The 24116-nt window shown below is 37.8% G+C and overlaps 1 protein-coding gene across 3 annotated transcripts in view; it reads left to right on the top strand.

Moving 5' to 3' along the window:
* CCDC169 (coiled-coil domain containing 169) overlaps positions 1–18629 on the top strand; it is a 38254-nt gene extending 19625 nt beyond the window's left edge. For 2 of the 3 annotated variants that reach the window (XM_088140738.1, XM_007434934.3), the window contains exons 5-8: positions 6427–6525; positions 6719–6772; positions 14730–14806; positions 18301–18629. In XM_088140738.1, coding sequence (XP_087996864.1) covers positions 6427–6525; positions 6719–6772; positions 14730–14806; positions 18301–18400 — 330 coding nt within the window. In that variant the 3' untranslated portion in view covers positions 18401–18629. The remainder of the gene's footprint in view (positions 1–6426; positions 6526–6718; positions 6773–14729; positions 14807–18300) is intronic. The other variant, XM_025171008.2, reaches the window with a different exon arrangement.
* Positions 18630–24116: the final 5487 nt, after the last annotated feature.

The raw sequence follows: 24116 nt of genomic DNA, 5'->3' as shown, positions 1-24116 counted from the left end.
AAGCCAACCACTTTTAATGTCGCTGCATGCACTTGTACATTTATCCATTAAACCAGGTTTCCCAAACTGAGGTGTACTTCCCTTGGGAAGAGTCCAGAGTCCAGGGGAGGTGTGAAGAACATTTTCATTAATAAATACACCTTTCCCAAAGTTTCATTGTATTGCTTTCATTGTTCATTTTTGTGTTCATGTTGGTGTTTGGATTTTTAGGGTGGTGTGTACATTAAGATTACACTAAAGGGAGGTGTTAGGCAAAAAGTCTAGGAACCCCTGCGTTAAACAATCACATGGATATCACATATCCATGTCTTAATCTCCGTTCAACGTTGAACAATTTCCTACACATTTTGTATATTCTCAGCATACTTTACATTCATCAGATACCATATTTGCTACATTCAGCAACTACCCTGTATTCCATACTCACATAAAACCTTTCACAATTCAAGTCAATTCAGTTTATCATACATTGTTCCAAATACATTAAACAAACTTTCTCATAAGGATTATTACATGAAGAATAAATACATTTCGGTTTTAGTGGTAGAGAAGTCCAGCACCTCTGTTATTCTTTTCTTTTCATTTAGAACTCCTCATGTTTAGTATCTTGCAGATCTAAGTGCTGACATCATATAAGCAATAGTGACCCTAGTATTAAACTGTTGTTAAACTAAAGATTGCCCATTCATATGCAAGGAGGGGGCATTGTTCCATCTCTGACCTATTTACATTTTATTTCAAATGTCATGTAAAATAAAGTACTGTACGTTCACAATTTTATAGTAGCTTTTTTTTTCTCCCAAAGCATGACAAGTTTGCAGTCCTACATGGAGGTACTTTAAATTGTATTTTGAATACTAGGGCAATATTAATCATAATTAATTACAAAATGCTGCTTATATTGTCAGTTGTGGAATATTTATTTATTTATATTTCAAATTTGTCACCGCCCATCTCACTGTACATATACTACACTGTTATATACTACATTATTAAGAGTATAATTACTGTATGCTGTATGGGTTATTTATTATTCATTTATTTAAATAATTTATATGGCTGTCCATCTCAAAGCAGTGACTCTGCATAGTGTACAAAGATTAAAAACCCAACAGTTAAAAACAATAGCCCACGATGCCTGAGGTAAATGATACCTTCCAGTCCTAAAATCACATCAACAACAGAGCTTGTCTAACCTCCTGGCCCAAATGCCTGGGGAAACAGCCAGGTCTTCAGAGCCTTATGAAAAGCTAACAGGGTCAGGAGATGCTGTACCACAAGGCAGGGTCTGACCCAACTCCTGGGTCCAAGAAGATGACATTGTTTAATAGATGAGACCTGGAGCTTGTCCACATAGCTAGATCTGGTGTGTTGAATAGAAACAATGGGAGAAAGGTGGTCCCGCAGGTAGCTTGACCTTAACTTTTTTGTGCCATGGACCTTTGAGGGTCTGGTGAAACCTATAGACATCTGTCTTTTCAGAATATGTATTTAAATGCATAAAATAAAATCCATACAAACCAATAACGCTCATATATATGTTGGAAATGGAATTAAAGCGTCCATAGCTCGCTTTACAAAGCAAAGATAAGTCTTTCTCAAGGAACACCAGAATACTCCAAAACTAAATGTCAGAGGTTAGTGAAAATAAAATTGTAATTTTTTTTTTCATTAAAAGTTCATGGAAATCTATTGATCTTAATCTACCTGGTTAAGAACCCCTGCTACGTGGGTTTAAAAAGTAGAAGTTTGAGAGACTGTGGGAAAGCTAGGAAAGGAATGGAAGAGATAAAAGGGAAATTCAGATCAAGTGGGAGAAATCTGGGAAGAAGCATTTTAACTTATTCAGGGACTCTGTCTTAACTCATTATAAATGAGGTTGAGAAATTTCTATTAGAGTTTCCAAGATTCTTTATTAAAGCATTAAAGATAACTTACTGAAAACTCTATAGTTCTTGTTTCCTTGGTCTTGCCTAGCTGTATGGTGCTTGATAAGAAACTTCATGTAACAGAGAATTATTAAGCAGCCTACACTGCAGAAATGGTGAAATCCTATTCAGTCATGTGCAAATATAAACCTGTAACTAAGGTCAGAACATATTAGGGGTTAACACTATTAATTGCATGGTTCCCCATTCTGAACTACGAGACTTCACATCAGGCAAGCTATAAATCTCTCTGCTTCCAGAAATTCAGGCCCACATTCAGGAACTAGCTAACTGCAGAGACTTCAATAACTGGATAACTGTTAAATGAGTTGCTTTTTTTGTAAATGGGAAAGAAGACATAAAAATCTTATAAATAAGATTTATTTAGAAATCAAATCAGTCTTCCTCTGATTTGATTTGATGTTGCCTTTGTATTCTCTTGTAATGTTGTAGTGCTGTGTTTTAATGGGGCATGCTTTCTATTGTGTTTTTTCTGTGTCAACTGCCAAAAGTTGTTTTAATTGTGGCAGCATAGAAATATGTTTAATAAACTAAAAAAGTATGCAGATGATCTGCCTGAAGAATACAGAGATCAAGCACTCTGTTTGTGTGTGCGTCCAGCCAGCCAGTCAGCCAGCCCAGGGCTTGAATCTTAAGTCTTTTCCTCTTGCCCTTCTAAGGCTTTTACTAGTCTTGAGATTGGAATGTACCTTCTCAGAGTTTACACAACTTTCTCAATGCTGGTTCTATTTTGCTGTCTTCAGGCCTTCACACCAACTCTGACACGTTTGTATTTGGGGAAAGAAACCACTGTAGATTAAGGCAGTCCTATAGTATTCTGTAATATTTAACAATTCCACTTTGCTACATTATGTTCCAAATAGACACACTGCTGTCTCTCCAGATTTTGGGTCCCAGTGCGATACTCATGAGCAATAAGGTGCTTAGCATCCTTTACCAGAATCCTTGTCCCACCTTATTTTTTTGATTCTTTTAATTATTAAAAAGGGAAGCTAGTATGTACAAAGCAAAGCATCAGCTTGAAGTGTAATCTTTATTTACAAGAATGTCTCTAGGCTCTACATAAACTCATTATTTGGTAATTAATGCTGTGCTCTGCTTTATTTGGAATAGTTCAATGTAGAAAATTTTTCTTTCATTTTTTTCTATCAGCTTTCATTCCATTTGATGAAAAAGAATTTGCTTTCAAAATTCAGAGTAGAAAATACTTTGGATGAAATTGTATGGGTGGAAGGTGGTATTTGGACATGGATTAGCTAAAAGGTGGCCAACGGTGTGTTTGGGAGAGAATGTTCTCTCCTGTATCTTCCTGGCTTGCTCTGCTTCCTGTAAATCCTGAGAGAAGGGCTTTTCAGATGAGGAAATGCAGGCAGCCGAGGGCGGCATCAGTGTGGTGGAAAGATTAATAACTGACAACAACAGCAATAGCATTTGCTGCCTCTCTCAACAATCGTATGAGCTCAGAAACACTACCAAGAGAATTCTAAAAGCAAGTGCCCTGAGAATAAGGCAGAAAGCCCAGGTCTCTATTATCAGGCAAGAAAACTTTTGAGAAATCGTAAAGCAGATTTCAGCAGTGCTTAAGATGGGCCTCCATACCCAGAAATAAATAAAACAATTTGTTAAGATGGAAGAAGGTACTTGGAAGGGGTGGTTGAGAGCAATCTCACCAGTTTGCTTTCTGGTGTTTTGTGACTGGTTGGGCCTGTCATGGCAGTCATTTTGTGAGAATGCCATACTATGCCCTCAGAATTCTGAATGTGCCTCCTGCTCAAAAAAGTTGAGGATCCCTGTTGCAGTTGGTTTTTCATTTCAATTCATAGCTTTCTCTCTATATTGTTCAAAAGGGCAGACTCTCCTGTGTCAGTTTTTCATATGTTGTTTATATTCCTTTTGTTCTTTATTTTTTGTTGTTGTTGTTCAGTCGTTAAATTGTATCAGGTTTAGCTGGGGTAAAAATGAGAGTGCATCTTTGTTAAAAATGGCTCTCACATTGCATTGGTATCTTCTTTTTTTTTTTTTTTTTCTAATCTGGCTTTAGAAAACAAGTGTTGGGGTCATTGGGCCTCTAAATATCGAACAGTCCTTTCACCATCATTTGTCCAAATCTCCAAACAAATAAAAAATGTGGGTTCACTAACCATTTTGTGGATTGTTTTAGAGTATTCCTGAGCCAGAGCACTGTAATCTGGCAACATCTAAAATGCTTTCTTCAAGTGTATTGGTTTGGCTTCATCCCATTAAGTTTCTTTTCACTTTGTTTAACAGCTGTAAGTTAAAATGGTCAGAAATGCATGAGATATCATTTGAGGACATAGTGTCTTTCAAAATCTCATGTGCTTCTGACCATTTTTAATTTTTTAAGAAATTCTCAAATTTTGTGGGTCAGAGGCTCCCTCTAGTGGCATTAGTGTTTCCAGCCCCTGTTTTAAATCAGTATCTCCCCTTCCCTCCCCTCCCCTCCCCTCCCCTCCCCTCCCCTCCCCTCCCCTCCCCTCCCCTCCCCTCTGGATCAGAATTTGAAAGTAATGACATGCTAATCTATGTTACTGAAGAGCTAGATTGTACTGTGTCTGGATCAGCTTCCCCCCATTTGATGCCTTCCATTTATATTGCACTTCAACTTCCATAATACTCCATCAAGCATGGCAGTGCTAGAAGGTATGAGATGCTAAAATCTGACCTTGATACAGAATAATGTTCACTGTAGAATTTTATATGCTTTGCTCTTTACAGTAACTTTCCTACCTTAAGCGTAATTTGGCTTATGGTTGTTGACAAATATTTTGGGCAACAGAATTCTGCTCTTTGCCTTCCAGTGCTTTCATTGTGGCTCATGTGGAAAATATTCGTTCAGATTGCAATGATGTTCACATTCAGCTTCTCAGAATCAAGATATATCAAGCTTGACAAGGGCTTTTCCCTAGTTGATTCCTGCCTCACCTCTAGTGTGGGAACTAGAAGGAGAGTATTAGCAGACATCAAAGAGACTGGCAGGTTTATTTGGAATACTGTAAAATGGGAATATTCTATTTTATTCAAAAGAGAATCATTTGTAATTGTGTGATATTTGAGTTTATTATAACAGGGAAAAAATAGCTGCATATTCCCATGGTGTATATTGCTTCCTTATTCTAGAGGATTAAAATTAACAGCTTGCTGTAAATTGTAGGAGAACTCTTGAAAGCTGTGGCTCTGATGTCAGCTTCCTAACATTTAAATCATCTGGGGATTTATTGCAATACGTCAGCATCTTTTTAAATAATTTGTCATTTTTGTCTACATCACTGTAAATTCTGTTCTGTGATTTTTAAACCATTTTGTTCTCTTTTGGATGATTCAGATATAGACACATTTCTTTGATAGAAAGTATAAAATAAACCCATAAATAATGTATATACAATGTTCATTTCATATATCCTACAACATTGAAATTGTAAAGGATTGTACAATAAACTTTCTGCTGAAATCCCATCACATTGAGAGATTTAGAATGCCTGTTTACTTGAAATAAATCCTCCTGTATTCAGTAGGGCTTAGTCTCATATGTTTACTTGGAAATAAGTCTTAGTGAACTTTGTGGAGCTTATTTCTGAGTAGATATCTATAGGATTCCACTTCTTTACTTCCATAGTGGTAAAATGGTGATCGTTGTGTCTATAGTGAGTATAGTCAGAAGGGCAGCAGTTCCTTCCACTTAACTGTCTGCAAAACAAACAGTGGTGATAATAGGCTTGTGTAGTACTTCTTCCCTTTTCTTGGGTTTGGGTTTTGTGTAGATGTGTAAATCTCCAAACTACATTTAGTGAGAACAGATCATGGTCAAATTTGTTTCAGATCATGGATTGCTGTCAAATGACAATTTAAATAAAATGCAGTTTCCTGAAATTGCACGTAACAGGGAACTGTTGGGAAAACTTATCTTTTTGACTTACTGGGTGGAAAAAGAAGGGAGAGCACAGAAGTCGGTGTCTTCTCAGATTGCAATATTTCATGGTTTCCCGTTGATCTGAAAAAAGCCATCCATGAGACTTTGAAAAATGAAAGAGCCAAGGCAGTGTTTTATGCATGAATATGTTGTTCCTGTATAAGGAAGAAAAATATAAAATTCTATAGCTGCTGTGTTGTGATGCAGCATTTACTTCAGTAGGGGTTATGGATTTATTTATGGAAAACACCATGGTTTACACAACTGGGAGAGGACCAAAAAATAACAAACTGAGGTAAAGCTGTTTTATTAAAACTTGGACACTAACACTTTATAGAGAGGAACTGAAAGTAGCACACAACCTCTCCTGTTGTGTTGTCGTTGCATTTCTTTGGGCAAGTAAATAGGAGACTTAGAAATTATAGCTTATCACTGGGTTTAAAGCATGTAATGACAAATTCTAAAGTGCTAATGGCCTTTTTCATTCTATAGCAGAATAGCAATAAAACTGAATAACGTACTTGGTTTTATTTACATATTTAATGACAGGATTCTTTACATCAGTTTCTTAAAAAACTGGAAGAGGAGAAGAAGAGTCTCCAGAACCAACTGAAGGAGTATGAACTTAGACTGGAACAAGAGGCAAAGGTTTGTATTCTCTACCACAGCTCTTTTAAAACACATCCATCTTCTGGTGCTTCATGATTGCCTGTTACATTGATCAAAATAATTCAGCCATTGTATAATATACGTAGTCACATGTACACACACATACAATCCTGGACTATGCCTATTCTCTAATTTTCTGTTGTATTCACTTATCTGTTCTTTTGGAATTTAGGCTTACCATAAAGCCAATGATGAACGCCGTGCGTACTTAGCAATGATTTCACAAGTAAGTGTAAAAATCTGTGTAGCCTGATAAATTGTCTTCAACCAATCATTACTCTTTTCTTTCTGACTTTCCCTGTCTATTTTAAGCTGATTCACCTCCTAGCCAGAAAATTCTGCAAAGCTGACTCAGCTGGAGTGCTGGAGGGAGATGTTAATCAGTCTTGCCATTTTATTATTTTTTTTTGCCCTTGTAAACTTAAAGATCAGATATATGATGTTACTGATCCTCAACTCTCAACTAATCTGTGTATTGTATTAAAGTTTATTGCTTGTACACTCATAAATTTTATCGTTCATTATTCTTCTGCTCCTGCTCCTGGTTCTTTCTCTCCCAACTCTATTAAAATTAGTGGAAGCATTGCATCTGTACAAGAGCACCATGTTGTGGAAGATTTTATTTCACTGTTGTCATGTAATGAACCTTTAGATGTAATTTTGTTGGAATTTTTGCTTCAGATTGCAAGTAAGAATAAATGTTCCTATCTTACATATCACCAGTCCATGATATTTTCATATATGTTCATTCATAAGTCAGTTTGGGTGTAATTTGCTTTTTTTAAAAAAAAATGTAGAAATTCAGTGTTTGGAAGCATATTTTTAAATCCCCCAGAATGGGATTATCAATGATTATTTGTTTGCTTCATCTTCCCAGCATGCTTTGTGAAAGTCCTTGATGGAACCTGAGACTACTTTTCCACCTAATAGAACCAAAATTGCATTACACATATGCGCGCACGCACACACACACACACACAGTCTAAGATATTGTAGGAGGACAGCAGTGATACACTATGATAGCCAAAAATCAAGAGGAGTCTGGTATCAGCTTTTCAGACTAACGTGTTTTATTAAAAGGCATAAAATTTAAAATATATTTCCGTTCACACATTTTTTTAAAAAAGGGGGGACAGTCCTTGAAAGTGAGAACAATAATTGGATTCCATTTTTAAGGATAATCTCCATCTTCAAAATCTAAAAGTATATAAAGACCCAGTAGGCTTTCCTTTACAAAAATAGAATGCATGATGTAAAAGCTTAAAATTAAAGCCTGTCATAATAATTTAATTTTCTTCAAGCAGCTTACAGAATAAATTCTTATAAAAATATAATTAGCAACATAATGAAGAGCCGGAACAGAATTACAGAATATAAAAATAATGTTACTATAGTAATTTTAGTAGAATATTATTTCTACCTAAAATGTTATCTCTTCTATAGCCGTCTGCATAGTTTCTCAAAGAAAGACCACTGGCTCTCCAGAAGTTAGGAAACTATAGCTCCTGATATCTTTCACAATTGCTTATTTTTGCTGGAGCTGCCAAATTGAAGTTTAGCAACATTTGAAGAGCCACAGAGGACTAAGCTTCAAAATTCATGAATGTCATTTCTAGAGCATAGAGTATTTAAAATACAGGAGAAGTATTTTTAATTAGTTTTTTTTTTAAGTTCACATTGGAAATGTCAGTCTTTTAGGTGACAAGGCCCTAAACTTTTTAGAGCTTTAAATATCAAACCTAGCAGTTTGAAATGTTTCTGGAACCATATGAATTGCTACTGATCAGCTTGGGATAACAGTATTATTTTAATGAATGTTCAAAAAAACAAATGTTTATAGTGAAAGCTAGAGATGGGCCATATGTTAGTATTAACATGCCACCACTTGTATTCCCCCAGCCAGTTCTATCAATGAGGCCTTGCTTGGGAGAGATGGAGGGAAGGATAATCCCATTTGTTTATTTGTCTGTTGGTTTTACTAGACTTATATTCCATTTCAGTCACAACTGACTCTGAGCAGCATTTGCAATATACTGCTGTATTTTGAGCAATAGTTTTTAACTGTAGAAAGCTGAATGTCTGAAAAATGTTCAAGACGGAATGTTCTCTGTTTCTTGCATTGTTTGCAAATGTATATTCTTTAAATGTGCGCACAACTGAAAACAGCAAAACGTCTTGGGACTTTCCAAAGATTAACAAATGTATTATTGTAATTCTTTTCATGAATCATAGCCTGCTTCAACAGATGCACAGAGTATAGTTTTCAGAAATATATATATACACACAACTGCTGTGGAAGGAAGGAAGGGATAGAAGGGAAGGAAAATTGTGAATGGAGAGGCAAAATTATCTAAGTGACTATAAACAAAGCAGTCGTTATGACAATCACATTCATGTGTTATGTTATTTTATTACTTAATGTATTTACTACACTTTTGTAGGAGAAATTTCTCTAGCGAGTTCTTTAGTAATGGGGATCAGACACACTATTAATAGTACCAGAGAAAGCTGAGGCTACTAAAAGGGATTGGAGATGCAACCTCTTCATAGAGACTTATGCAAATTATGGTACACTTATGATTGGTGCACTAAAATTAGTAATTGGTTACAATAACACATTTTATTGGATATAGCAGAATATCGTGTGTTCAGTGAGGACAGAATGATGAGGTAATGTGGCAGTACTACAAAGTATACTACTTGAGTTTGACTAAGGCCATGTTCTTTCAACAAAGTTGCTATTGATGGGTTACTTCATCCCTCGGGGATCTTGGTTATCAGTGTTGTTTTTGTCTCTTAGTGTCCTAATCTATGTTCTAAGTGTTGAACTTTGGTGACAGTAATTTTCCCTGGGAAGGAGGATGCAGGGAGCTGAGTAACTTTCTTGTCTTGACTAACACTATACTTTCTACTTCATTTATAGTCTATTCCAAACATAACTAACTCTGAGCAGTTTACAGGCCTTTAATAAGATTAAAGCCATATCAGCATAAATATTTTGGAATAACCCACACATATAAGACATTCACCCACCAGGGGGAATAATAACCAGTACAACCCTTCATACTCTAAGGACTTGCTGAAAAAGCCAAAAGAAGTGGAAACTATCTGATGTCAGCGGCAATGCTGCTCTAGAGAAGTGGCTCGGTGTACAAGAGGGTCTGAGCCCAAGATCTCTACCAATGACACTCGCTAAAGATCAGGATCCGGAGATGGCCCTTTCTTCCAGGTCTTGATGGATGGGCAAAGACTTCTGGAAATAGGTGGTCCATAGATAACCAGGTCCTGAGCTCGAGAAGATTCATAGTATGTTAAAAGTTGTGGATCTCTGTTTAATATGTGAGAAATGTTCTTAATTCTCTGGATGAATTCTAACTCCGCTCTTTCCTAATAAAATCAGTCTGTTATGTTTTTTCAAGGATATCCACCTTGAGGTCAGTACTGTAACATAATTTTTTTTAAAAAATTATTTATTTATTGAAAGCCAACCAAATGCCAAATGGCTCTGGGCAGTTTACATAATTAAAAGAATGTGTGCCCAGACAAAAAACATGTTAATGATAAAAAAATACACCAGTAGCTCAATAACCAACTTAACCCCAGACCTGGGAGTGCAACCATGTTTTCAAAGACTTGTGGAACTCTTATAGGCTGGGACCCTTGGGGATGTGCCAGGCAATGCTATTCCAGAGGGCAGGTGCTGCAATGGACAAGGCACACTTCAGAGTTCCACTAGATTACATTATTTGATAGAAGATACCTGGAGCATCCCCACTATGTCTGATCTTATGGATGGGCAGAAACTACTGGAATAGGCAGTCCCTCAAATAGCCCAGCGCCATGCCATGAAGGGCTTTATAGATGACAACCATCCCCTTGAATTGTACCCAGAAGCAAACCAGCAACCACTGCAGCTTATGGAGCATTGATGACATATGAGCATATTAAGGTGTGCCCATATTCCCCTACAACATCTTCAAGGGCAGGCCCATGTCAAGCTGCCAAACCAACAGGACCTCACCCATGGTTTTATGTAGATATTACATAAAGGGTGGGATGAGAGTGTGCATCAAGTGAGGGGCAATGTTCAAGTGCATCAAGTGAGGAGCAATGGGCATGACCTTCCCTCCCCTTGTCAACACTGACTACAGAGAAAGGAGGAGAGGCACCACAATAGAATGCCTCCCAAACCCAATCCCTGCATTTGGTTTAGAAGGCTACCATGGTCAAAGGCATCAAAAACTGCTGAGAGATCAAGGGGCACAAGGATGGATCCATCACCCCTATCCTAGCTCGGCCAAAGGTTATCGACAAGCATGACCAATGTGGACTCCATACTGTATCCTAGCCTGAAATCCAATTGGACAGGTAATCTCTTTCCTCCTCTGCAACAGTTGTTTGATCACTTTGTCAACAACCTTCCCAACAAAAGAAAGATTGGAGACTGGACAATATTCAGAAAAGTTGGATCCAGTGATGGCCTCTTGAGCACCACTGTCTCCTTCAAGGCTGGAGAGACCACCCCCTCCCTCAGTCACCGTTGCATGGATCCAACTATAGGTTGTCTCCTGAGCCAACTTCTCACACAGGAGGGATTTGGATCTAATAAATTGGTGGCTGTACTCAAAGTTTGGAAGGCTTTGTCCACTTCCTCAGGTGTCACAGGATCAAACAGTCCAAATAACTCCACAATATCAAGCTGTTGGCATCTTACGTAGATCTGCCTAGTCAGAGTCCAGCTCTGAACAGATCTGGGCTACTTCCAGCATTAATATTCCTTACAGTGGCCCTGTGGTCCATCCTTCCCTACCAGGGAATCAGTTTACTTCTTTTTCCAAATGCTGGCCACCTTGAAGTCAGTGACAGAATGTTCTGAGGATTTGAAATACTCCCCTGCTAGTTTTTGGTAATTGTAATTTCTGATTATAGATTTATGTCCATTTATTCTTTTGCACAGAAATTGGATCCTTCATCCAGTATAAAGTGTAGTGAGGAAGTGCTGAGCAAAGTCTATACTGGAGGACAAGCAAATGTATTAATAGTTCCCTGAAACTGCAAGTTAGATAATTAGCTTCTGCAACTGTTGCCAGAGTAGCTAAAGAGGAAATTTAGCATGTAGGTCTGCTGCAGTCTTTGGACCTAATGACTGTAACACTGCGATGTGATTTGTTGCTGCTGCTTAATACAAGCCTACCAACTTAACTCTGGAAAGGAACTGATTTTGTTCTGGATGTGTCAGGCCCTTCAAGGCAGAAAAGTTCAGAAAACAAGAACTAATAAAAAAGATTTTTATTAGTAGGGTACTCCTAAGAATCCTGAAAACCTGTCAAAACCATTATCCAGCTCAACATATTTCTCATGCTTCCCCCTTTCACTTGTTTGAGGTGTCTCATTTGCAACAATCCTGTTTCTTCCATGTTCCCAGGACTGACTAGACATTCCTATCATAGGGTGGGTTGTAGATATTGATTATACAGTATTTTTTAATGGTTTTAGCTAGGAGCTGTAGATGACACATGCAGCCACTGTTAGATGTTTTTAGTACTTACTGGAAATATCCCCTTCCTGCTAATCCAAGCCTGAAGTGAAATTAATATTCCCATATCTGAAGTCCAGCATGCAATTTTGTTTTGTGTCAGATTTGTTTAATATCAAGCTGATGTGTGGGCGTACAATATCATATTTTCAGACTCTTTAGCTAGAATTGTTTGGTATGCCAACCTGAGTAGTCTAGGGATAGGTTTAAACTTTTCTGTTTTATGAGAAAATATATAAATAGCAGTTTCTAAGTTTTTCTTGTAAGTGGAATGTCATTTTAGTGTTCAAAATTATAGATCTTTAGTCTAATAATATTCTTTCACATGAATCAGTAAGCCTCTGAATAATATGTGTGTGTGTGTATGCATATATATATGTATATATATATGCACACATGTGTGTATATGTGTTATTGTGTAATATAAGATATACTGTGTTTCCTATTGTCTGAAAGAAATTGTTCTTTAAATAGTGTTAAAAGAAAATAGATATATTTTACCTCTATTACACAACTGCCATTCATTTCATTGTATACTAGTGCAGAGAGAAGGCTGTAATTAGCCATGAATCCATGTATTTAAACCAGCAGGCAAATGGTTCACTCTGTATAATTATCTCTTGTCTTATAGAATGAGGTGCATTTACTGAAAAACATTTCCCTTTGTAAGGCTAGCTCTCAGTGCATTTGGATTTTGTAATAAATACACATACATTGCAGAGAGAAAAGAAAGAAAAGGGGAGAAATAAAGTACAGTATCTGGTCAATGGACATCTTTTCTATTTAAATTCTGCATTCAGGAAACACTTAACTATCACTGAAAGCATTTGGTTTAATATGTGAACATTCTAACGCCTGAGCATTGTAAACTGGATTAATGGCTGATTGCTGTTGAGATCTAAATAGTATCTTCTTTATTCTTTTTTCCTTCCCAGTTTGCATGCCTTGTTATTAAAGGAAATAGTTATGTTCTGTGTCTTCAAGAGAAGTAGAATCTGCTGTTAGTGTTTAGAAAGGTGTTTCTATTGATGAACCTGCCTGGATGGTCTATAACAGTGTTATTTCTCCTTTATTCTTACACAAATCTTTCAACAGTATCCTTTCAACTGATTCCTGAATGTGCAAGGATATTTTCTATTTATGTAGGGTGCAATATACCTACTCCTTCTATTGGGCCTATTCCTTTTGAGTAAATTGTAGCTTTCCAGTACTGTGAGCCAATCATTGGTATCATCTCACCAAGTTTCAGTAATGGCTGTGACCTCATAGTTGTTTTCCTAAGTTAGGATTGCTAGTTCTCTAGTATTTCCTATACTCTGTTCATTAGTATGTAAATATCTGAGGTTTTGAGTGCCCATCTGTTATAGTGTCCTGTAAACTGAGTACTGATCCTGATCTCCTGCTTGTCTCTTTGTGTTCTGCTTTCTGGTCCCTGGTCCTTGGCTGTGTTTCAGTTCTGCACTTTTGCTATACTCCTCTTTTTATTCTAATTTAATACCCTCCTGATATTTTGGTGAGCCCCAGCCAAACACTCTCTTCATTTTAATAACATGTATCCCATCTTTTCCCAGTAGTCCTTCATGAAAACAGCATAGACCACTGTTGTAGAACCCAAACCCATTTTGGCAACTTCAGCTGTGCACCAGTTGTTGACTTTCAGGATCCTGTTTTCTCCTCTTGCTCTATGACCTTCAACTGGAAGGATTGATGAAAGTATCTGTATGCCAAGTCCTTCACCATCCAAGTACTCATGGTCTCCAGAAATATTTTCTTCTGTTTAAAATCTCCCAAAACATTTCTGTCATAGGTATGTCTCAGCATACCACTGTTGAGAACCAGAGCAGTATAGGGAAGCACTGTTGATTTAAGGACAGGTAGCAAAGGAATATGTTTTCTGACACTGGTAGACTTTAATTTCCATGTTTTCTTATTTTTTCCTCATTCATAACCATTTGGGAAGTGTTCTTTTTAATTTTGTATTGGTGTGTCATCATTTTCCTAATGCATATTTACAGATATACATTGTATCAGGCTGTTACAAATAACACCAAGTGGTGATTGGTCTCAAAAGATTCCCAGACTAACTAGATTCACACATTGCCCTAAACCATTATGAAATTTGTTTAGTTTGGCTTGGGTTTTGTTTGAGCCTAGCAATTGTAGCCATTCCCTTCTTATCCAATGTACCACATTTTCTTCCTCCTTTTTAAATTTGAAGTGAATAGTACTACTCTATGCCGTTTTGTCTGAACTAGCTTGTGCTTATTCTGCAAGTCAGCATTAGAAACCCCGATATCTTCGGTAAGGATCTATTTCATTATCTTCTGCTCGCAAGTTCATGGGGCTTATCTTAACTAATCCTTAGTAATATCCTGCAATAACCATTTAAAGTGGGCCATGTGCCAGATATTTTTTGTGCAGTTTTTGGATCACAGTTCAAGTACTGCTGAAGTATATCTAGTATCCATGTAGAGCAGCCTTCACAAACCAAGCATTCTGGACAACTATTATGGATTTCCTTATCCTTGACTGTTGGCCATACTTTTTAACCCTTGTAATTCCAGACCATTGGAGATACAAAATATATGGAGGCACTATTGGGGAAAGCTCACATAGAGTAGGGCTTAACATGTATTGACTTTTGCAGATATCGGGATCACTAAAACCATTAGAGAGGCAGAAAATAGATGCAGTTGAAATGAAGAGGGAAAACCAAGTTCTGAGGTAAATCGTTTTCTTACTGGTTTAGTGGTTTTATTACTCATGGTAAGATGTTGGACTTGGAGCAGGGTAATACATCTCCAAGTTACCTTGACTTTGAGCCTGGCACTTCCTCTTAGCCCAGTCTATCTCACAAAATTGTCTAATACTGTTCACCAGCACACTAAACTAGAAAGCAAATTGTTTCATTTTATCTTTGTTACAGTTAGTTATGGTTAAACATGGACCCAAGGAGAACAGATTCAAGTTCCTATTCCAGAACTCATTGGAATGAGTCATTTATTCTTAGCCCATTTGTCACAGGGTTGTTGTGGGTTTAAAATTAGGAAAGACATCAAATATACAGCCTTGAGCGTTCAAAAAAGGCAGAGTAAACTTGAAGTAAACAAATAAGCTTAGTTATGTTTTATTCAGCAAACCATAATTTTAAAAACAGCTTAATACAGTGTGTAATAAGCTGTTTTTAAAATTGGCTTGCGTATTGCTTCTCAGTCCTAATGCCCTGATTTTATTTGTGTCCATAAAACTTTGTATTACCTTTGAAATAGTTAATTCTTTTGCAAAATCATGAAATAAAATTCAGTATATATATTTAAGTTAAAACTGGTCTTAGTACAAGGCAAAAACGGGGCTTTATGCGTCTCCTGATATGATGCTAAATTCAAGCTTATATTTCTATTTAGAAACAGCTGATACCAAAACCAAAACATAATGATTTATCTTCCTTAATGCTATCTCAGCTTACCACTTTTGAAGACATTAGTTCCTACCTTATCTTTAACATTATAGAGATGGTACAAATCCCTTTTATATAATAATGTAGATAATTTTAAGATGGCACTATACCACCTCCTAATTTATGTAGGTTTGTAAAAGTCAGACTCAGTCTTTTAATTATATAGGTACCACAAAAAGCTTTCTCTATTATTAAATATTCATCGTGAAAAGAGAGCCAACCCATCTGAGGGGCCTAGAATATAAGACTTATGTAGTGTGGTATTTGTGTGCCAGATCTGCTTAAAGCAAATAATTATTACATTCATGATTACCCTTAGAACTAGAATTAAATGTCCCATTTTGAAAACCAAGTCTAGTCCTCTTGCCTTTTATAGTCTAAAAGCCTGGCTCGGCACAGATTAAGATCTTTTTGGTCAGTTGTTTGGGCTTTTCTAATTAGGTATACTAGTGTATTTATAGTAGAATAGCAAATACACAGTTCAAACAGCTGACATTTTGTTACTATTTTGTGAACATCTCTTTCACAAAATCAGAGATCAATGTAACACTTTTCTTTAGGGACCTATACAGCAGTTTGTTTAGAACAAGCTAGATGTCAGCACTTGTAGCAACTATCTGAGAAAAAAAATCCTTGGGATGTAGAAATCAGTTGTTTCGAATGTTATCATAACAAGGGTGTCCACAGGGTATGGTTAAAAAGTCAAGATGTTGGCTACAACAGTGTGATCAAAGTTCCACCTGTTTGTTTGTTTGTTTGTTTATTCATCACATTTGTCACTGCCCATCTCGTGAAATGACTGGGCGGTTTACAAGAAGATAAAAATTCATTAAAATACAACATAAAAACAATCCTAAAAATGAATAAATTCCAAGAAGATAGAAAATTGGCAAGTAATTCCAGAGAGCATCGTCAGGGGTCTAACCACCTCCAGGAGTGGCTAGAGCCCATATCACCCCATGCACACTGACGGAGCCAGGTCTTTAAACCTTTTTGGAAAACAGGGAGGGTAGGGACTGCCGCACCTCTGGGGGCAGAATATTCCAAAGGGCGGAGGCAATGGCAGAATAGGCTCTCTTCCTGGGCCCTGTCAGCCGACATTCCGTTGCTGACGGGATCTGCCACATGCCCTGTCTGCCTGCCTGCGCAGGATGGGTTGACATAATGGGGATGAGATGGTCCCTCAGTAACCTGGACCCATGCCATGTAGGGCTTAAAGGTGATAACCAATACCTTGAATTGGGCCCAGAAGCAAATTGGCACCCAATGCAGCTCCCACAGCAAAGGTATTATGTGTGCCATCCTAGGGGCACCTAATATTCGCATGGCTGCATTTTGAACCAGCTGTAGCTTCTGGATACTCTTCAAGGGTACCCCCATGTAGAGCTCATTGCAATAGTCTAACCAAGAGATGACCAGGGCATGAGTGACTGACTGGAGAGCGTCCTGATCCAAGAAGGGGCATAACTGGTGCACCACCCGAAGGTGAGCAAAGGCCCTCCTGGCCACTCTTTGAGCAGTAGTCGCAAGTCCAGGAGGACCCCCAGGTTACACACCAGATCTGTTTGGGGCAGTGTGACCCCGTCCAAAGCCAAAGATGGTATGTTCTCAGATACAGAGAGGCCTCCAATCCACAGCCACTCCATCTTACCAGGGTTCAGCTGAAGCCTGTTGTTCCCCATCCAGACCCCCATAGCCTCCAGGCACTGCAAAAGGGTGGTCACAGCATTATTCAAGTTTTTATGAGTGTTGTGTGTAAATGTATAGTCATGTTCAACTTCCTTGGCTCTTACTTTCTCCTGTAAATCTGCTTTTCCCTATAAGCCAACTATGAATGCTAAATTTAAAGGCAAGCTTCTAAATGAGAAATAATGGAATATGCTGATAGGCCTACCTAGTTTTCAAACAAGCAACATGCTCTCTTGGGAAGAGCTCAGTATATGGTTAACTTATGTGCAAGAACACAGAATTTGGGAGAATATTTCCTGCAGAGAATACTTGAAGACATTTTTAAAAATCAGTCTCTTTTAGTGCCTCACTGGAGGCAATTAAAAGCACTCTCTTTTTACTGCCTTGATTCTCATACCATGCTAAGCCATAGTTTGTTATAACAAAGGATTATTGAACAAGCCATCACAGTCTTGTTCCTATATGCTAAGCCATAAGCCAAGGTTTATAAACCATAATGGCCTGGATTCACAGATTGCAGTAAGCCTAAATCAAACAATATCATCATGGCTTAGTGTGACTGGGGTCCCAGACCTGTTTAAACCATGATAGAAGGAAAACTTTGGTGTCCATGTTTAGTGCCTAAGTGCTTCTCTCCAAGAGTAAATCCAGTATTACACAGCTGGCATTATTCTAGGAGGATTTGGAATAAAACATTGATCTGATCCAATCCAGTCTTAGATTAAATGGTAAAAATGTATTGGATGGGTAGGGGAATTAATACATGCTTTACTACAATTGGAGGCAGCAGTGTTAAAAGATTTTTTTTTTTTAAAGGAAATAAAAAGAAGGTTGTTGTTATTGTAAAATTGTACGCATCTCTTCAAAACCAGCCAAAATCTACTTTTTCTCCCTTCTCAAAAAATAAATGTTCTTTTTTTTTTTCACCATCTGCAAATGAGATTGGCCATTTTGCTATAGTCCTGCTATCTAGTAGTGGTATAGCAATTATGAAGAAATGTCAGTTTCTATAGCAACATAGGCAAGTGAAAGTGTGTTTTCTGAATTTTGTTCTATGTTTTTTATATTTTAGGAGGTGTAATATTCCAAGAAATCAAAGAATATTGGACCCAAAGAAGGGACCAATTAAAAAAACAGCAGGAGTGAAGCATCTTCCAAAACTGAAACTCTGATTTCTTATTCTAGAATTTCTCCTTTTATTATTTATTTCCCCACTTGCAATCACAATAAACACAAAATGTTATTCTAAGATAGTATTTTAAAGTAAGGTTCCTCAACCCAACCACAGGAGTTATTGGGTATGCTTTGCTAGCAGGAGTATACAGTCGTGTGAAAAAGAAAGTACACCCTCTTTTTGTTCTATGGTTTTACATATCAGGACATAATAAAAGTCATCTGGTCCTTAGCATTTCTCAGAAATAGGTAAATACAACCTCAGATGAACAACAACACATGACATATTACACCATGTCATTTATTTTACAAAAAGAAAGCCATCGTTTTCTATATGACTTTATCAGTCTCTCACATCATTGTGGAGGAATTTTGGCATTCTCTTCTTTATAACATTGCTTCAGTTCATTGAGGTTTGCAGGCATTTGTTTCTGCACAGCTCTCTTGAGGTCCCACCACAGCATTTCAATCGGGTTGAGGTCTGGACTTTGACTGGGCCATTGCAACACCTTGATTATTTTCTTTTTCAGCCATTCTGTTGTAGATTTGCTGGTGTGCTTGGGATCATTGTCCTGTTGCACGACCCAATGTTGGCCAAGGTTTAGCTGTTGGATGGATGGCCTCACATTTGACTCTAGAATACTTTGGTATACAGAGGAGTTCATGGTGACTCAGTGACTGCAAGGTGCCCAGGTCCTGTGGCTGCAAAACAAGCCCAAATCATCACCCCTCCACCACTGTGCTTGACAGTTGGTATGGGATGTTTGTGCTGATATGCTGTGTTTGGTTTTCACCAAACGTGGCGCTGTGCATTATGGCCAGACATCTCCACTTTAGTCTCATCTGTCCAAAGGACAGTGTTCCAGAAGTCTTGTGATTTGTTCAGATGCAACTTTGCAAACCTAAGCCATGCTGCTATGTTCTTTTTAGAGAGAAGAGGCTTTCTCCTGGCAACCCTTCTAAACAAACCATACTTGTTCAGACTTTTTCTAATTGTACTGTCATGAACTTTAACATTTAACATGCTAACTGAGGCCCGTATAGTCTGAGATGTAACTCTTGGATTTTTTGCAATTTCTCTGAGCATTGCACAGTCTGACCTTGGGGTGCATTTGCTGGGACATCCACTCCTGGGAAGACTGGCAACTGTCTTGAATGTTTTCCACTTGTGAATAACCTTCCTCACTGTAGAATGATGGACTTTAAATTGTTTGGAAATGGCCTTATAACCCTTCCCAGACTGATGGGCAGCAACAATTGCTTCTCTAAGATCATTGCTGATGTCTTTACTCTTTGGCATTGTGTTAACACACACCTCAGTGCTTGAGACCAGCGAACTCCTAAAACTTCGGCTTTTATAGCGGTAGTCACACTTGCTGATGACCAGTTGATCAAGGGCATTTGATTAGCAGCACCTGGCTGTTACTTAGCCTCTTCATACCTATGGAAGCAGTAAGGGCATACTTAGTTTTCACACATGGCTTCTCCATTTTGGCTTTCTTCTTGTAAAATAAATGATGACATGGTACAATATGTCATGTGTTGTTCATCTGAGGTTGTATTTACCTACTTTTGAGAACTGCAAGGACCAGATGATTTTTATTATGTCCTGATATGTAAAACCATAGAACTCAAAGAGGGTGTACTTTCTTTTTCATGTGACTATATTTATACATCTCTTAGATGCACAATACAGTATATTCATCACTACTGAAAAAGTACTGCTACCAGATCTGGTCTGCAAAAATCCAGATGAGAGCAAAGAAGACTTTCCTATATCAAATTGGAGCTATCTGATGATCCCTTTTTTTGCTATCCAGATCTGGTGGTTCTATGAAAAGAAATCTCTTCTGGAAAAACTGATTGCTTGTTTTTCACATGCAGAGGTGGTTTCAGGCAAGAGTGACTTATAAGCAAGAACTGTTGCTATTATGCTTTCAATTATAAATTAGTGGCTACTTCCAGAATCTTCTCCTTTTTCCTAAAGCACATAGACCATATATGGAGGAAGAGTGAAATATTCCCCAACAGCAGCAGTGGCTGTCATGGTTGTTCTCACAGGCACGGTATCCCATAAGAATCCAGATTATTTCAACAAAGATACAGTTTTTTGCCTGACTTTAGAAGACAGGCAAATACAGATGAAGATGAACACCTTTTCCCCTTAAATTTAAATAAGGAAGTATGCTCTATTTATCTGTCATGTATTGCAGTACCAGCAACAATTAAAAATACTTTCCAAGTAAATGTTTTAATTCATTGATTAAAATATGCAAATGATATTAACTGCATTTTATTCCACTGTTTATTTCAACTATTTCACTTCAGTAACTTCTGGCTATTGGAAAAATGGTATACTTTTTCTAATTTTATTAAAAGTGGGTCTTATTAGTTTCTTCAAGAATTTGGAAAATCTTCTGCCTAAATTTCGCTTTTCAGAAAATTGGTATCACTGTTGAGCTGTTCTCTTGTGGCCTCATCTACCTCTTAACATTGTTATAATATGAAAGGGAAAAAATGACTTCTGTAAGCAGCATTGAACTTGTTGGAGCAGGTCCTGAAACAAAAGTGATTAAGACAACATTGTAATGATGTATATAACATGATAGCTTATCAAGTGAGTCAGATGTATTTAGAATTGTATGCTACTATGAGGAGTGAAAATTAGCTACAAGGCTGCCATTTTCAATGGCAACTCATGTTTATAGTTTTCATCTTGGTGTGTATTTCCTAGCAAAAGGAATTCTGTTGCCTTGAGAAAGAGAAAATCTTATGGCATAGTCCACAAGAGATACTTTCTACACATGGGAACAATATAATGAAGCATTTTAGTGGATTACAAATGTATTGGGTCTGCCCCTTTAGATGTCATCCAGGTCTAACACATCATGCTAATCTAAAAGCAAACAAACTACTTTATGGCTTATAGTATCATGTACAATTAGCCTCTATTTGCTGTTGAAATGCAAGAAGTTATAAAGAAGTTTATGTGTCTGCATTCCACACTGTAGTTGGCCTTCTTTCAACAAGCTGAACTGGAAGCAGGCACAACAGGCATTCAGGGACACAAGAGCTTTTGAAAAGTAGATTTATTATAGAAAAGCCTGTGAAGTCTTTATGAAAGAATTTCAGCAACTGCTGTGCATTGAATGCAAGCCCTATTTATAGTGAAATCAAGGTTTATATTCTTACAGTTCTTTTCCTCCAGTCTGCACAATATATATGTCTGCACAGTATATATGTCTTGAGGCCACACTCTTTTTTGGCAGGTGGGATCATTTCTATCTGTTCCTTGTGATAATGGAGTCGTCTGGTTCAGGTTTTTTCTTTTGTCTTTGAAAAACTGTCTTCCATGCTGAGCCAGAATTCAGATGTGCCTTGCACAAGCTAGATACTCCAGAGTGGGAGTGACTGAACAACCCTAAACTTCTTCAATCACTTGTGCAGATTCAGTACTCTGGTTGGTTCTTATTTTGAATCAAAATAAGAAGCTGTACTTCTTTACTTGCCTTCAAAGACCGGCATTTTATGAGGAAGACAATAAACAGCACAGAGTTTTGATTTGGATATCACGCTAAACAAATCAAGGCCTGGTTCATCCATTGTTATATGCCATAATATAACAATGGATTGTTAATATAATATGGATTGTTATAATCTATATTCATATCATTGTCATAAATCTATATATATAATATGGATTGTTCTTGTGTGAATCCAACCATTGTGATGTTTCTATTTCATAGCCAGACCTTCATTAAAGAACTCTGGAAACCAAAAACAAAATAGAAGGAATTTGATCAATATGGAATTATTGGGGGAGGGAGGGAACCCTCAGTAGTTAATTTGGGAAAGATTTTGCAATAGTTCTTACATCATTTTTTAGCCTAGAAAATCTCAAGTTACATTAAAAAAACAAAATTCTCATTGATTATACTGGTTTAATTCATATATCATTCTGAGATAAACCATGGTTTACAATTTACAATAACTGAATCTATTAATCACGTTAAGTCATAAACAAAACAGTCCCCATTATGGTTGACTGAGTTCTATAAACTCATTTATTTTAGAGTAAGCTTTATTAATTGTGACTGGGTCAAACATCATACTAAGACATAAGGTGGTTGTTTGCTCTTGGATGAATAAACATATAGAGAATTGTGCTGGAAGTATACATTATTTCATGACTACATAGAAATTGAATCCAGAACATGTTTTTCCCTTTCCATTTCTTTTGAAGTTGGCAGAACTGTCATGTTATTGGGAAGCTATATAGCTGACAAGCAGTAGACAACAGCCTAATCTAGGAACTACCGGGGGGAGGGAACTCCCCCACCAGCACACGACAGAGAGCAAACCCTGCTCCTAGCACTGAAGATGTTACCTAGTTGGGTAATGAAATGTCTGCATAGAACACCAAGGACTCCACAGAATTGTATTGGACATCGAAATCCAATGACACAGACTCCTTAGCACCTCATAGCCTACTGACCACAAGGGAACAGTACAGCATCGATAGATAATTAACTATTTATTCTGTATCCCCTTTTTATCACTCTGCCTGCTCTTTAAAAGATTGCTAACCTGAGGTCACTTCATTCTGGCTTCCTTCCTAGGCATCCATGCACAGAGCACATGGATGTGGGTAACTAGGTGCCAAGCCCTGGAACTGTTGTGTGGTAAAGTTTTTACTGGAAAAAATGAGCGCAAAAGGGTATAGTTACACTAGATCAGTTATTACTTAATGATTACTTTAAATCTTTTCAGTGACTGCAAACAGAAATTTCTCTACCACCAACGCAAAAATGGAGGTATATGCAGTTAAAACATGTTTTGGCTGGTGTGGGTCTTCCGGGCTGTGTGGCCACACAGTTCTCTCTGTGCCCAGGGTGCCCAGAACTGCTCCTGTCTGTGCTCCTGCACTCTGAAGATGCTGGTCACAGGTGCTGGCGAAACGTTAGGAAACAAAACTTCCAGAACACGGCCACACAGCCCGGAAGACCCACACCAGCCATTGTATGCCGGCCATGAAAGCCTTCGACAATACAAAACATGTTTTGATGGCTCAGTATGGAGTTGGTGCTTTAGTAGCTTCAAGAATACCTGATATATTGTTAATACTGAAACATTTGATCTCTGAATGTCAGTTTTTGTTTGGCTTCCCTGTGTTTAGCCAGACCCAGGGTGAGGCTATTTCCCCTTCAATCCTCTGCTGGTTCCCCAGAGGGCTGGTGTGGAAGGAAGAAACTAGTTTAGAACAAAGTGGTGGAGGCGGCAGCAATGGGACCTAATTTCCCAGTTGCTGTTCACCCCTAGGTGCAGGTTACCTCAGAACCAAAGTACCTCAGAGGGAGAGGCTGGTTTGACCCTGAGAGCGTTTTTTCCCTTATTACAGTTAGACGCTCACAGTACTTCAAGAGAGACAGGATTCTGCCACCTTGTACTCAGTATTGCATATTTTGATGAGATGGAGAAAGAATAACTAGATGTAATGGGCTATGAAAATAACCTTGGGAGACAGGAGGGAGAGCTGCAGCCTAGATAATGGTCTGATAAATGAAATTTGAGTCCAAATGAGGAATGAGGGTGGAGAAAGCATCTCAGAAGAGACACTCCCTAGTTCTCTGAAAAGTAGTGGCAGGGGAGAGGGGGAAGTGCTTTCAGCCTTGCAAAATTCTGTTACTGTAACCTTACAATAAAGGTAGTATTACT

The sequence above is a fragment of the Python bivittatus genome, unplaced genomic scaffold, assembly GCF_059951505.1.
Source record: "Python bivittatus isolate LINGU-HERP-01145 unplaced genomic scaffold, Pbiv_v1 ctg000340_np1212, whole genome shotgun sequence".
In the NCBI taxonomy this organism is placed as follows: Eukaryota; Metazoa; Chordata; class Lepidosauria; order Squamata; family Pythonidae; genus Python; species Python bivittatus.
Note: the sequence above shows the minus strand (reverse complement) of the source record. Positions and strands in the feature narration are given on the sequence as shown.